Genomic DNA, 14,973 nt, shown 5'->3' on the forward strand with positions numbered 1-14,973 from the left:
CACCCTCACTGCTCAGTCCACCTGCCACAGTGGCCAGCATGACCTCGGTGTAAATCTAGGCTAGTGACTCCCCTTTGCCTTCGGGACAAACCCAACTCCCCCCGTGGCTGACAAGGCCATGCACTTCCTGGCCCCAGCAACCTCTGGAACCCAGGGGCCCCTGAGCCTTTGCCTCTGCAGCCCCTCCACCTGCCCTTGGCCATTGGCCTTTCACCCTCTGAGCCTTAATCGTGGCCTCTTTGGGAAACCTTCCCTGACTCCCCCAGCAATTCTGACCGGGTGACCGTCACTCTGGCGCCCCGGGCCTCCCGCATCCAAGCCATGTGTGAGATCGTACATGTCTGTCTGTCCCCCACCAGGCCACGAGCTCCCTGGGCAAAGCCAGCTTGTCCCTTGTTGGTCTTCTTTGCTACTCCGATTTATAGTTGATGCTAGTGGTGTTTGTTGACTGAACAAGTGAATGAATGTATGAACAAACAAAGGAATGAGCCATGTGGGTCTCAGTTTCCCTAGTGAGAAAATAGGAGAGTTAGAGCAGCCCTGTGGCTCTTTCTGTATTGAGGTCCTCCCACTTGAACTCCAAGTTCTCATGTGATGTTTGGATTTACCCCTAACTGTAGACCCCCTGTGTCCTCCTGGGCGCTGTGCTGGGCCTCAAGATACTTCTGAGCTCCTTGACCTTCACGAGAGAGCAACTGGCCAGGGAGCCATGTCCTCCATCTAACTGATTGGAAATCAGAAAGTGGTCCAGGGAGAGGGTGCGGTTTGCCCAGGGACTCAGAGCAAGCCTGTGGCATCAGAACCCAGGCTTTGTGATCCCTCCAGCACCAGGGCACATGCAGCTGGCATAGAGAGTGCGAGCCCCTCGGTCCACCACCTGCCCCAGTGTAAGGCCAAGTCTGTTTCCCCCAGGCCTCCCTCATGGAGATGCTCGCCATTCAGTTTCCCCATACCTGCCCCATGGCATATAGTAGCTGCTCAATTAAAACCTGTACAATACCTGAAAGACAGTGGGAACCCAGAATATTCCTAATCAGAAGGGAAAGGCGCACACATCTCTGCCAAGAATCCCTGCCTCCTCTTCCTCAGGCCAATCCGGGGTTCCCCCAAGTGCAAGTGACTGACCAGTCGGAGGACAGGACCAACCAGACTTGAAGCTGATGCCTCTCTTTATTCATAAATGTCATCGCCTGCTGCCTGGTTTCTCCGGAATCCAGTCTCACTTCATCTAGCTCGGGGTGGCACCCTCCCTTGGCTTCCCCAAACTGCCCCACCGGCCCTCTCCCCTAGCCCAGCTGCAGACTGGAGCAGCGGCCACTACCCCATGCAACAGACGGGGAGACTGCAGCCCAGGAGCACAGAGCCCAGTCCAAGGTCGCACTGTGGTCTCCTGGGTTCCCACTTTGCCCTCAGCAGGGAGGGAGGACTCGGCTAGGGCTCCGCGTGCCCTCACTCAGGGGTGGCTGGCTCCGGCCACGTCGCAGGGAGCTGCCGATCTGGTCTCTGAGGGCCTCCAGCCTCCGGGCCAGGTTTGGAACTGCAGCCCCACCTAAGGGGCATGGTGAGACTTGAGGCTGGCGCTCCCTTGGGTCCCTCCCCACCCAGGCCCACTGGGGTCCCAGCATCCTCTGGTGCTATCCATGCCCCTCCTCCTGCCACTGCACACCAGATGTAGGCTCCAGCTACATCTGGAAGTGCAGGGGATCCTAGCAAGAGAATTTCAAGTTTGGGAAATAGAGAGATCTCAGAACTCTCACCTCTTAATATGCCCCCATCTCAAAGATGGGAAGACTAAGGTTTGGAGAAGGTGGGTTTAGCCCAAGATCACAGAAAACACTAGGGGTCCTTCCCTCACTCCCCACTTCACCTCTTGGCACTGGTGATGTGTTCAGGGGCCCCGCGGGCAGTGGGGGTGCAGAGGGTATCACTTCCTCCTTGGTCAGCATCTCTGCCAGGACTCGGGTCTGAGTCCAGTCGCTGTGACTCCTGGGCCCGGGTGAGTTGGAGGGTGGGAGGTGAGCCTTCAAGTTCCCGGGCCTCCTCCACCACCCCATCCCCAGGATCCCAGGGCCGGGCCCACCTCTCTCTTGAGCACTTGGCAGAGCCAGGGCTGCATGGGGGCGCCCAGGGTGGGGGCCGAGCAGACAGGGGCACATCACCTGGGGCCTTAGAGACAAACATCTGCAGGAAAGACACGAGCCCATTCTGGGTGACCTCAGCCCTGCCTCTCTGTGACACCCCATTTCCATGGTGCCAGCCTCGACACCACCATCCCTGCCACACCTGCCCCATGGGGCACTAAGAATGTCAAGTGAGCATAAAGGAGCAGGGTCATGGTCACTTTTTCCATGGGCAGCGGGTGGCACTTATGATGTCCTCTCTGGAGACAAGGAACTCTACAGGGGCAGGGGCCACATCTGGTCTATGAATCCTCAGCGCCCAGAACAGGGGCTGCTGGCACAAAGCAAGGAGCTTAAAGGAGAGTTACTGAATGAGTAAGCGAACATGTGATTAAGCAAATGTGTAATGAGTGACGTGGAGTTCCCGCTGTAGCACAGTGGAAATGAATCCGACTAGGAACCATGAGGTTGTGGGTTCGATCCCTGCCCTTGTTCAGTGGGTTGAGGACCCGGCGTTGCAGTGAGCTATGGCGTAGGTCGCAGACGCAGCTTGGATCCTGCGTTGCTGTGGCTGTGGTGTAGGCTGGCAGCTACAGCTCCGATTTGACCCCTAGCCTGGGAACCTCCATATGTTGCAGGTGCGGCCATAAAAAAGCAAATAAATAAATAAATACATAAATAAATGACGTGTAAGTGAATGAATAGACAAGCAAACGGCAGAGTGAATTCCTGAAGGAAGGTAGGATGTGAGGTAAACAGCTATTTCGAACCCTGGGCAGAAGGAACTCAAAGCGGCCACTCCTTGTTGTGAGCCAGCGCCGGGTCCTGCAGTCCTTCCAGACTGCAGACCCCCAGATCCAGGTCCTCGTCTCCAGCCTTCCCTCCCCAGCCTCAGCCTGCCTACCTGGGGAATGTGGAGCTCCCTCTGTGGGCAGGCCCAGTGGGCCAGCGGTGCTCGGCACAGGGGGCAGAGGTGGCAGCAGGAACAGGAGCAGAGGGGTGGCAGGGCCTGCAAGAGGTCACGTCAGCGGCTCCGTGACATCCCTGCTCCTCCCCTCCCCATGCTGGCCGGAGACTCACGTGGCAGGGGGGAGGTGGCGTCATCACACAGGGACACGGTGGGGCTGGGCCAGAGCCTGGCTGGTGAAGGTAGCAGGCAGAGAGGAGGCGTCTGGAAAGAACAGTGGGGTCTGCCTGCAGCCCTCAACGCCACCACCCAGCTGGCCCCCAAGTCCCTGCTTTTAACAAACACTAGTGCCAGGCACTTACTATGTGCTTTACATCTGAACTCATGCGATCTGATGTTTAAAATAACCCTGAAAGGCAGGTGCTCTATCATCCCCATTTTATAGAAGAGGAAACCCAGGCAGTGAGAGGTTCAATGAAGCACCCACGGTCACACAGCTGGGGACAGAGCTGGAACTGAACCCAAGGGATCTGGATCCAGAAGTCAGACCTATTCATTTCACTGAGCCGCCCCTTTCCCACCGGCCCTCTGTCTAGAGGCCAGGCTGCTGTGGTGCTCACCTCTCGAGCTCATGGACCTGCTGTGCCAGGACGCGCTGCTCATCCCGGGCCAGATCCCGGCTGCTCTGCAGCTGCCTCTTTTCTTTCCTGAGAAGAACCCAGGACAGTGACTGGAGGCAGGGCTGGTGGGGGTATCAGTCAGCTCGTCTTTACCGCAGCAGAGCAGGAGCCCCAGGAGGCAGGTGGGGACAGAAGCAGAGCAGGCTTGACAGAGGAAGCCCTGCAGTGAGGGGCGGGCCACAGAGTCCCTTGGCTGGGGGCAGGGCCCTACCTGAGCCTCTCATTCTCCAGCATGAACTCCTGTAGCATCCCGTAGAGGTTCCGCTGAGCCCAGGCGACCCGGGCCCCAGCAAGGCTAGAGGCTACAAGGAAGAGGGAGGTGGTGGGGCCCCAGCAGTCCCAGACCTTATTCTCATCTCACCGCCACTTCCGGGGAGCTCATACCCTTGGGGTCCATCTGGCCCAGTTGGGACCGCAGGCGACAGTTCTCCTCTCGGAGCTGTAATAGCTCGGTCTCCAAACACAGGGGCGGCTTTGCCAGGGGGGACTGCAGAGAAAGAGGCCTAGAGCTGCTGTTTATGGTTGTACACGTTTCGCACTGCACAAGGGCTCCGGGTGGGGAGTGAGTGGAGCCTCGAATCCAGCCCATGTGCCACCAGCCAGCCCTGAATCCTGGCCCAAGGCTATACCCACCTGGAGGGGGCACCTTGTTCTAAGGCCATCAAAGTGCCTCGTGGCCTCAGCCACATGCCAGAAGGGACAGCTCTAAGCTGGTCCTTGCTCGCTGTCCAATCCCAAACTCAGTTCTGTTCAAACCTTGGCCCAGATTCTGACCCCAAACAAGTCCCCACATCAGACTCCAACCCAGACTTAATCACAATACCAATTGGGATGCTGGCCAGACCCTGAATCAGATCCTCAGTCAGACTCCAACCCTAGATCTGCCCTAACCTGGACCTGACCCAACCCCACTCCCACCCAACCATAACCCCATCATCAAGACTCCAACTCTAATCTCAGCTCTGACTCGGTCCTAGACTTAACTCAGGCTCCAACTACTGCCTGATTCCCCACCATCTCCCCTGCCCGGCGCTCTGCCTGCATCTCGCTTCACTCACCTTGGGGCCCTGCGGCCGAGTGGTGACCCGCTGAGCTCGGCTTGCATATCGCAGGGTGCTGAGAGTCTCAGGAAGGCACTGGGCCGAGGGGGACACGCAGGCCACCTGGGAAGGACTGCCCCTGAGTGCTCCTCTCTGGGAGACCTCCCTCGGGACCCAGGCCTCCCTGCCAGCCCCCCTCGGGTACCATCAGGGTGACCCCGCGGCCCCCCAGCGAGTCCGCCAGCAGCTTGGTGAGCTTGCTGTCTCGGAAGGGGATGTGGCTCTGCTTCCGCTGTGGATCCAGCAGCAGGGAGATGCAGTGACCTGGGTGGGGAAAGCAAGGCCCTGCAAGGTTATCCTCCACGTTCAAGGTCACCCAGCTGGTATGCTGCAGAGCCAGGATCTCTGCCCGGCCTATGTGTCTCTAAAATGCCTCTTTCCACACGATCGGCTTCTGCCACCAGACTGGGGCTCCTGGAGGGCACAGATGGCCATGTCCATCCCTGATCCCCAGGGCCTCGACCTTGGTGGAGGTTCGAGAAATGTCTGAGGGTTGAACTGAATGAAGCATCTCCCTGAGCAGGCAGAGGAAGGCCAAGGTGCGGCTCTTAGGGACCTCAGGGCCCAGCGACCTGCAGGGTCTGGAGGTGGGAAGACAGTGCCCTTCCCCTCACTGGGCCTCAGTCTTTCTAAATGGGACAAGGGACAGCTTGCATGTCTGCGGACTCGTCCTCTGCACTTGGGCCTTTCTACCTCCCCAGTCAGAACCTAACTGTATCCTCGGGGTTTATAGATTTGTAAACAAAGTTCAAAGCACGGGACAACAGCAAGCTGCAGCCAGAAGAAGGACGGTGGCTTCAGGATCCCAGCTCTGGACCTCTTCTCCACGCATTACGCCCCTTCTGGTTTCCCCCACTGTGGACAACTACAGTCAGGCACAGAGGAGGGGCTCGGGATGTCAGTCCAGCGGCCCCAGACCTCACCCAGGGCCAGCAGGCTGCGGTTGATGCTGTTGGCCTCAAGCATCAGCTCCCCACGGGATCCTGTGGCTGCCACCTTCTCACTGCCGGCCAGGTCTACGAAGCACAGCTTCCCACCAGCAGGCGGTTCCCCGGGATCCACAAGAGGCATCTGCTGGGGTTGGGGGATCAGGGCCTGATGGGGATGTGGGAGGGGCTTGTCCCCATCAAAGTCACAAGGCCAAGGGTTTCCACCAGTACCTGTTGTGCACACCCAAGTTGGTTTAAAGATCCAGAGGCAGACCCTTGCTGGGTCTGCTGGGTGGCCCGGGGTCAGCTCCATCCCCAAGCTGGGGCACTCACAGTTTGGTGGCTGATGTAGAGGGTGAGCAGGGCATGGCTTCGGCTGGAGGCCTGGTTCAGGGTGTGAGCGGAGCTCCTTCGACGGCTAAGACCTGGAGGGGAAAACACGTGGGGCTGGAGGTGGTGGGAAGAGCAGATGGTCACCAATGAAGAAAAAGGGGCAAAGGCATCCTGGTAGAGGGGCCAGCGCATGCGGAGGCACAAAGGTGGGAGCGTGGACTGATGGGTGTTGGGTTGGGCTCTGGCACAGATAGGTGAAAGGGGGCTGGAGAGATCTGAGTGGAAGAATGTCAGTCCGATTCATATTATCTCTACACTGCTCCTACTGCTCCTACACGTTGTACCAAACCTCTTCTACTGCTGTGTAGACAGAGAGAAACTCAAGCAGAGAGATCATCTGGGTGGCACAGCACAAGGCTTGGCTGGAACCCGGAGTCCCAGGGTCTCCGGGGCTGGCCACAGGGTGGGTGCTCAATAAATATTTGATGAATGGATGAATGAGGCTGGAAAGGAAGGGCCTTAAGGCTAGACTAAGAGGTAAGATCTTTACGCTCAGGGGAAGGTCTGGCAGGTAAGAGGGATGTGGTTTGCTACACAGAGTTGCATGGACTGAAAGGGAGAGGCCTTGAAGTGGGGAGACCCCTCCTGGGGGTAACACTGAAGCCTGACAGGCAGAAGCCCAAGGCTGGAGAGAAGCCGTGGGAAGAATCTGGAAGGCAAAATCAGCAGGCCTGAGGGGTAGGGATGGGAAACATCCTTGGGCTGTGTCTGAATTGTTGGTTTGCTGGCCCAAACTCCCACAAGGGTCATCTCTGAATCCACAGCTCCAGCCTGGGGCTCCAAGGGCACTCAGTGAACAGGTGGGGAAAAAATGGGCATCCCTTGTAATCCCAGACTCCCTGGAAGTAGCACGCACCCATTTGCAGAAGCTCCATCAGGGCCTCTAGATTCCCAAACTCCACTACCCGCAGCTGCTCTACATAGAAGCCCCGGGTCTTGTTCCAGCGAACAGGGAGGGGCCGGGGAGACCCCAGGCTCAGCAAGTCTCGAACCTGAGGGATGAGGATGGAGGGTGAGGGGGTTGGCCTCTCTGAGTCCCACCCCCAGACCTCATGGTCCATAGTCCCCCACTTATTCTACCCCTTGATCCAGGCTCCTTGGAAAGAAATGCCTCCTTTTCCTTATAGGCTGTCTTTCTGCTCATCTCAGTCCCCCACCTGCTCATTGTAGATCTCCAGGTAGGAGGCATGGAGAGTGACAGGGGCACCCAGGTGCTGCACACGGTCTAACAGCCAGGCGAAGGTCCTCTGCATGATGCCAGCCAGGCTGGGGGGGACCGGCACCCCCTCCCCCTGAGGGCAGAAATAGCTGACCTGGGGCTGGGTTACCATCACCACCACCAATTATAATTACCCTTTGTGGTGTTCCCATCGTGGCTCAGTGGTAATGAATCTGACTACCATCCATGAGGACACAGGTTTGAGCCCTGGCCTCACTCAGTGGGTTAAGGATCCAGCCTTGCCGTGAGCTGTCTCAGACGTGGCTAGGATCTGGCATTGCTGTGGCTGTGGTGTAGGCCGGTGGCTACAGCTCCGAGTCGACCCTTGGCCTGGGAACCTCCATATGCCACCGGTGCGGCCCTAAAAAGACAAAATAATAATAGGAATAATTACCCTTTGTAAACACTGTGCCAAGTTCCCACACATCTCATTAATTCTCAGTCAGTACTATCAATTCCATTTTACAGATGAAGAAACTGAGAGCTAGTAAGCAAAGGGGACACGATTTGAACCCAGGTGTTCTATATTGACCAAGTCCCTTCAGCTCTCTAACCCCTGGTTTCTTTGTCTGCAAATAAACGGGGCTGGGCTGCATGGTCGAAGCCCCTTTCCTCCGGGAGTCTGCGCTGCCCGCGGCTCGCCAGGGCTTCCAGCCCACCGACCCCTGGACTGCAGAGACTCCGCGTGTGCTCGGCCCACCTGGGGAGGAGGTCCGGTCAGGGTGTAGGTCTTCCCGGAGCCGGTCTGACCGAAGGTGAAGACGGTGCAGGAGAAGCTGGGGGCGGCAGGGGTGTGGCTTAACCCGGCGGCGCCCCAAGGGGGTGGGGCCTGGGGCGGGGTCGTGCGAGAGGGGCGTGGCGTCACCGGGCCTCACTCACCCGCGCAGCGCCAGCTCGCCCAGGCGCCGCACGCCGCTCGCCCGGAACACGTCTTCTTGCGTGCGCGTCCCGTCCAGCACGGCGCCGAAGCGGAACGCCACGTCGGGGCCCCCGCCTGGGGGACTTACCTGGGGAAGGGGGCGGTGGAGAAGGAGCGGGGGACTCTGGGGAGGGCGGAGCCTGGGGGAAATTTGCCGGGAGGCAGCGACCTGACGTCTTCCGGGTAGGTGTTTTTTGGGGAGCGGGTGGGGTCTTCACCTGCAGAGTCCGAGTCCCTGAGCAGTGCAGCGCGCTCTGTTCCCCTCGACGCAGCTCCGCCGCGCTCATGGGACGCACCCTGTGGTCCGACGGGGCGCGGAGGGGACGGATGGTCCACTCTGAAGTCTCCATCAGTCCCTTCCTCGCTCCGACCCCTCCTCGCCAACTTGTACCCACCTTAGCACCACTTGGATAGGCGTTTCAGGCCCCTCTGGCCCCTGCTCCAGGTTCCGCGCGGGGTCTCTATGGCAGCAACTGTGAGTTAACCATCCCTGCGCCAGCGGCTCCTCGAACCTCCCTAAATCTGTACTTACCCGTCCGGGGATCCGCGTTCCTCCATGTCCTGCTTCGCACACAGAGTTAGCTCCGCCCGAGTCTCCTTCCTTCTCCTCCCCAATACCCTCCCTTCTCCACCACACTGGGACTGGCTCTACACACCTTACATCCCCCACCCTCATCCCCCACGTCCCAGGCAGCCATCCATCCGGAAAGGCTTGAGCCTGCCCAGGGCTAGCTAGTTAAAGATTTACACACCTCCACCTCTGTGGTGGAGAGAGTCTGTAGCTAGGAGGTTCTGGGGCCGAGGATCACTTTGTCCTTCGCCAGTCCCTTCCGGAGGGACCACCTAGACTAGCCTCTGCACAGATGGGGATACTGAGGCTGGGATGGGAAGGACTCAGCCAAGGCCACAGGGCAAGTCTGGGCAGAACGTGGACCAGGCTCTTCCCACTCTGACCACATGCTCCTCCTCCAGTTTTGCAATCTTCCTCCCCAACCTAATCCTCCCCAGCTGTTCCAGCTTCTTCCAACTCAGAGCCCAGGGAGGGCACAGGGGTCTAGAACGGTGGGAGGGGCCCAGGTCTCAGCTCCAGGAAGATGTGGCTGGGTTGAATTCATGAGCTGAGCTGCCAACAGGCTCTGCAGCATCTGGTTAAACCCTGGGCCACCTGCCTCACCAATGCCGCAGCTGAACCAAGGCCAGGGTGGTTGTTTAACCCTCCCCTGCTCTGGCTGATGAGAGCAGCAGTGATGTCTGTGCATTTGCTGGGGCAGGGCAGTCACCGGTTCAATGCCAGTCCCCATGCAGGGCCCCAGGGAGGAGAATCACATGCAGATTCTGACCCTTTCAAGCTCATAGTCTTGCTAGGGAGACAGGTAAGTACAACCTAGTGTGCATGGGCTTGGGGGGCGGTGTGTGAATTCAGAGGCTTGTAGGAGGTGAGAGTGGTGCGTGAGTGTGTTCCAGGCAGAAGGAGCATCCTGCAGGAAGGCCGGGGAGAGGTGTGGAGATGTGTGTGGCCTTGAGAGGTAGTTTGAGGTTGGACTCAGCTCATGAAAGGCACATAAAGAATTCTGGACTCAGGAGTTCCCGTCGTGGCTCAGTGGTTAACGAATCCAACTAGGAACCGTGAGGTTGCGGGTTCAATCCCTGGCCTGGCTCAGTGGGCTAAGGATCTGGCATTGCCATGAGCTGTGGTGTAGGTTGCAGACGCAGCTCAGATCCTGCATTGCTGTGGCTGTGGCGTAGGCCGGCAGCTACAGCTCCAATTAGACCCCTAACCTGGAAACCTCCATATGCCGTGGGAGCAGCCCTTGAAAAAGCAAAAAGACAAAAAAACAAAAAACAAAAAACAAACAGAATTCTGGACTCATTCCTCAGAAAATCAGGAAGCCATCAAAGGGTTACCAATAGGGAAGTGACACCATCAGTAGGTAGTAATTGTTATTTTTTTATTGTCATCCTGACTATTTCTGCATATTCTCTGAATACTTCTATAAAGTCCTCTTCCCTCAAACACATTAAGATGAAAGCGCTAACAATCATCCCCCCCCCCGATGTAATACGCTCTAGACCACCACAAATGACAGCCAGCTATCAGAGCCACCAAACTAGCAAATGATTTATCATGGGTGGCAGTGCGATGCGCATACACTGGAGGCATGCAAGCAAGAGCCACTTGACATTTTGGTTTGATAGGGCTTTCTAGATGAATCTGTAGGGAGAGGTAGGTAGAGCAAAGAGGCCCTGTCTCTGGCTCTGCCAGCAGCATACTACAGAGCCCTGCACAAGTCTTAGCCTGTTTCCTTCCCATGAAAAGAGATGCATGATCCTGCCCTGGTGTTATATAGTTCTGTCATTTCAGTGAAACAGTGTAATTGAACATGATTCGTATATTGTAAAGAATTACTTAAAAGCAAAAATAGGGTTCCCATCATGGCTCAGCAGGTTAAGAACCTGACTAGTATCCATGAGGATGTAGATTCAATCCCTGGCCACTCTCAGTGGGTTAAGGATCCAGCGTTGCCACAAGCAGCGGGGTGTATTGCACATGTGGCCTGGATCCCGTGTTGTGGCTGTGGTGTAGGACTGCAGCTGCTGCTCTGATTTGACCCCTAGCCTGGGAACTGCCATATGCCATGGATTCGGCCCTAAAAATTTTTTTAAAAATAAATAAAAGTCCCTAAGTGATCTCTAAGATTCTTTTCAACTCTGAAGTTCCTTAATCTGTTATGTGTTTTGAATCCTTGAGGTGGATAGGACAAGAATTACCGTTCCTGTCTTTCAAATTTAAAAAAAAAAAAAAAAAAAAAAAGCAAACAAAAATAGAGGTAGGCAGGGGAGGCTGTCTAAGGAGAAAGCAGCTGTAAATGGCCAAACCAAGTCAACCTAGAACCAGGAACCCTAAGTCCTGTGCTGTCTGCTTCAGGGTGTGTTTTTCAGTTGTAAACCCAGTAAGTGAACACGCTGCTCCTTTAAATGCCCTGAAGAGAGTTAAAGGCTATGGATCCCTCACATCGTAGTGGGGGTTGGTTTGAACAGATTGCCCTGCTGAAGGGATTTTGAGAAACGTGCCAAGACAGAGGACGTATGCACATTGGGGTATGAGGAGCTGTTCGGTAGGGACTTTTGCACCAGGCTCCCCCGCACCCCCGGGATCAGACTGTGTCCCTCACTGGATGTGCACAAGCAGGAGCAGAGGTCTGGTTCTATCCTCTCGTGGTGACTGCGAACATCCGCCTCCCTTAAACTGAGCATTCATTCAGCCAATTTTTATTGTCTCCTCGGTATGCCAGGCTTCTAGGCACCTGAGCTACATTAGCAAACCGAATGGACACTGCTTGAGTATCTATGGGGATGTGGAGCATCTGGAACTCATACATTACATGTAAATACAACCTTTTTTTTTTTTTTTTTTTTGGAAAGCTGTTTGGCACCATCTACTAACACTAGACGTGTGCCTGTCCTGTGCCCTGGCAATTCCACTCCTGGGTCTGTGCCCAATAGAAACGAATGCACACTCCCACCTATAGACGCACACGAGAATGTTCTTCCCAGCTTTATAGTCATATTAGCCACAACCTCCATCATCATCATCATTACCGCCACCATCACCATAACCCCATCACCATCATCACCAAAACTCCCACCATCACCACCGATACCTACATAACCAGCAGTGCCCGTAATCGTATAGTCACAGCACCCACTGTGTCCACCATCATCGTCACTGTTACCATTGTGTGTAGCCTGTGTTTATTCACTTAGAAAATTCAGTACCTGGGCCCTTCCAAGCTCCTCCTGGGCCATGATGCTGCCTGTTCCCGCAGATGGGACTGGGTGCCTCCATGTCCCCTGCCCCTCTTTACCCTGTTTTGAGCCTGTCCTCTACCCAGAGGCTGCTCCTTTTCCTCGGGAGCCGTGGGACCCCTGTGGATGAGGGAGGGATAGAGAGAAGACCTATAGGGAAGCCCAGAGCATCTCAGCAGCATCTCAGTAGCTGCCCGGACCCTGCAGGGGCGCATCTCCAGGCCTCACTAGAGGGCAGCAGAGCATCGTGCCACCATGGCCCCAGGGCTCATCACAAAGGAGGCTTTGTCCAGCACGGGCACCTTCTTTCTATATGTTTTCTCCTGAGCTTGTGCACTGGGCAGGGGCTGGCCAGCCTGGTGCCCGGAAGAGGGGAGAGCAGGCCCTCAAGAGGTACTTCACGAGGGACTGAATAAAGCAGCCTTGCTGTGAGCAATCAAAGGACCCTCCCCTACACACCCTGCTCCTGGTTCCAGCCCCAGCAATTTATTCTCCTCCCTTCAGCCCCAGACACCACCCCTGAGAAAACCCTCCCTGACTCCCTGGGGCCTCCGAATAAAGTCTGAGGTCCCCCACTGGGACTCAAGACCGCCATTCAGATTCAAGGCCATTTGAGCACCCTCTCCTGCAGAGCCCTGTGGCTGTCCCTCTCCACTCCCACCGCCCCCCAACCCTGGCCTCCTGTGCTCCAGCCCTAAGCTTTCCCAGGCTTTCCCTTGATTTTTTAAAACCTTTGCCCCTGCTGTGCCCTCTTCCAGGAGCGCTCACTTCTACGCGGTGGATTTGTCCTGCAAGCCTTCGCATCCTTAGATCACCTTCCCAGCGCCCCCTACCGAGCAGGTCAGGTTGGAACCTTGTCTGTGTCCCTCTATTACAGTGCTGATCACATGGGAGCGCTCTTCCTGTCCCCGAGCCGGGACTGTCGACTTCATTGCTGGGGTCTCCAAGCTGAGCCGGCACTCGGCCCTGCAGTCAACAAATGGTGGAAAGAAGGGAAGGAGCTGGGAAGCAGGAAGGGAGGCTGGCGAGAGGGCTGCTGGAGGCATCCTCGCCTCCCTCCCTGCCACCAGCCTCCCGCCCTCCCTCCCTCCCTTCCTTTCAAGGCAAACCGCAAACTCACAGCTTCTGAAGTAAGGATTCATTTAGGGAGCCATTTATCATGGAGCTCATCAGCTCCTGCCACAAAACTGCTCTCAAATGTGCCCAGAAGCCGGGTGACACTCTCCCAGCTCCCCGGCCAAGCCAGCTGCTCGGACCCAGCCATGTGCTGCAAATTTAGAATTCCCAGAGGATGCAAGACAGGCGCCAGCCAGCCCTGGTAAGCCCAGGGGTCACTGTCCTCTGCTCCTCCTGACACACACATTGCTCGGAAGGGCTCATCCCATTTGTGAGGTGCCGAGACTGAGGCCCTGGGGGAAGAGGCCGAGCCCAGCCCAGGGCTCACCCTGCCATATAGCCTTGCATTGGGCTGAGGTGGAAGAAAGAGGAGCAGGAAGATCACTGAGGGCGACAGTCTCTATCACGTGACACTCAGCTGTCATCGTTTTCCTTGTACTCCCTGCCCGCCCGCCCCCCCCCCCATTGGAGGAACAGCCAGATGGGCCCAAGGCCTGTTGTGAAATTTTCCAAAGAGAACTTGCTGTAATTTTTAATTAGAACATCAATGTGGGCCTCGGGACTCATTTCACAAAATTCTCCAAAGCAGAGAACTTCAGGGGTCATTGGATTAATGTACTTCTGGCCACTTAGCCCATTTTACAGATGGAAAAACCGAAGGGGCCAGCACGCAGAACAGCAGTTACATTCATGGTGAAGAGTAATGACTTTAGACTTTAAGAGTCACAGAAACCCCCTGGCACCCTCAGGCCTCCACTGTTACCCCTCCTGGCTCTTCTCTTCTGAGGCCACACATACCGTGCTATGTATGGTGGGTACTGGAAGCCATGCCAGGCTTCCCACTAGACAAGGAGTTGGGTGAGCGTAGGGGATCCCATCACCAGCGCAGGGCCTGGTACAGAGGTGTACTCACTGTCTGTCTGTCTGTCTGATGAAGGCATGGAGGTCCAGCCAGAGGAAATGAACCTGCCTGAAGCCAAGCTTCATCTCTCGGTGAAAATGAGCCGCTATAGGTGGTTGTGAAATCACAGGACCTGGGTTGTTGAAACTCCTCTTGTTTCCGGGATCTCAGCTCTTCTCTTTAGAAACAGAAACAACTTTTCCCTGAGTCAATCCACCCACTGCTCCCCCAGGAATGACTTACCCTCTAAAAGCCATAACGTTCATGTGTACGAATGTTAAAGTGTAATAAGGACCCTCTCTTGCACAATGATGCCTCCTGTGTCTGGAACCCTCTGGGTCAGAGGACTGGGAGTTAATATTTATGGAACGCTGGGTGCTTTTTCGACTTTAATGGATTTTTAAAGCAACCTCAGGTTGGCACCTATGATTGTTCCCATTTTACAGATGAAGAAACTGAGGCTCAGAGATGTTCCGTTAACTTCCCAAGGTCAGGCACCCACTCCTTGGTGGGGTGGGGATCTGTCTGACACCAGAACTTGTATTCTGTCCTCGACTCTCTGCAGCCTTTTCCTGCAGGCTGTTCTGCAAAACTGGACTCGGGTAACTGACATTGACCTTTTATGTACACACTTTGCCTTATTTTACCGTCCCTCCTGCAACACGCTCCCCTCTGGGCTTCAACACGTCCCTGCCTTCTTCCCCGCGGAAATCCTGAGTGATACTTTAAGGCACTGGAGCTCCACCCCTGGCATCAGAATCACCTGGAGACTCCAGGCTCCACCCACAGGATTCTGATTAATGGGTTCGGGGTGGGGACCAGGCATCCGTGCTCCAAAAGCACTCCAGATGGTTTCGATGCACCGCCAGGACTGACAACTTC

The 14,973-nt window shown here is 56.1% G+C and overlaps 1 protein-coding gene and 1 long non-coding RNA gene across 10 annotated transcripts; both read right to left on the reverse strand.

The window, feature by feature from the left end:
* On the reverse strand, nt 1,152-9,891 carry KIF12 (kinesin family member 12). Of its 9 annotated transcripts, none has more exons than XM_021067853.1 (19): nt 9,020-9,891; nt 8,663-8,728; nt 8,486-8,564; nt 8,228-8,355; nt 8,049-8,124; nt 7,287-7,421; nt 6,986-7,121; nt 6,070-6,161; nt 5,731-5,878; nt 4,953-5,071; nt 4,766-4,870; nt 4,092-4,194; nt 3,919-4,009; nt 3,648-3,734; nt 3,201-3,291; nt 3,025-3,129; nt 2,081-2,181; nt 1,868-1,986; nt 1,152-1,549 (listed from the first exon to the last, which is right to left on the reverse strand). In XM_021067853.1, exons 3-19 carry the CDS (start codon nt 8,552-8,554, stop codon nt 1,410-1,412), a joined length of 1,845 nt encoding a protein of 614 aa, XP_020923512.1. In that variant the 5' UTR covers nt 8,555-8,564; nt 8,663-8,728; nt 9,020-9,891; the 3' UTR covers nt 1,152-1,409. The 9 variants fall into 9 exon arrangements, with proteins under 9 accessions (XP_020923512.1, XP_020923509.1, XP_020923493.1 ...); XM_021067850.1 differs by having other exon boundaries at nt 5,731-5,902; XM_021067834.1 differs by lacking the exon at nt 9,020-9,891 and adding an exon at nt 8,800-9,002 and having other exon boundaries at nt 5,731-5,902.
* LOC106509240 lies at nt 10,877-14,550 on the reverse strand. The gene is made up of 4 exons (XR_002337367.1): nt 14,104-14,550; nt 13,195-13,341; nt 12,843-13,040; nt 10,877-12,194 (listed from the first exon to the last, which is right to left on the reverse strand). It is a non-coding gene; the product is annotated as an uncharacterized LOC106509240 (long non-coding RNA).

The sequence above is a fragment of the Sus scrofa genome, chromosome 1 (genome assembly GCF_000003025.6).
Source record: "Sus scrofa isolate TJ Tabasco breed Duroc chromosome 1, Sscrofa11.1, whole genome shotgun sequence".
NCBI lineage: Eukaryota > Metazoa > Chordata > Mammalia > Artiodactyla > Suidae > Sus > Sus scrofa.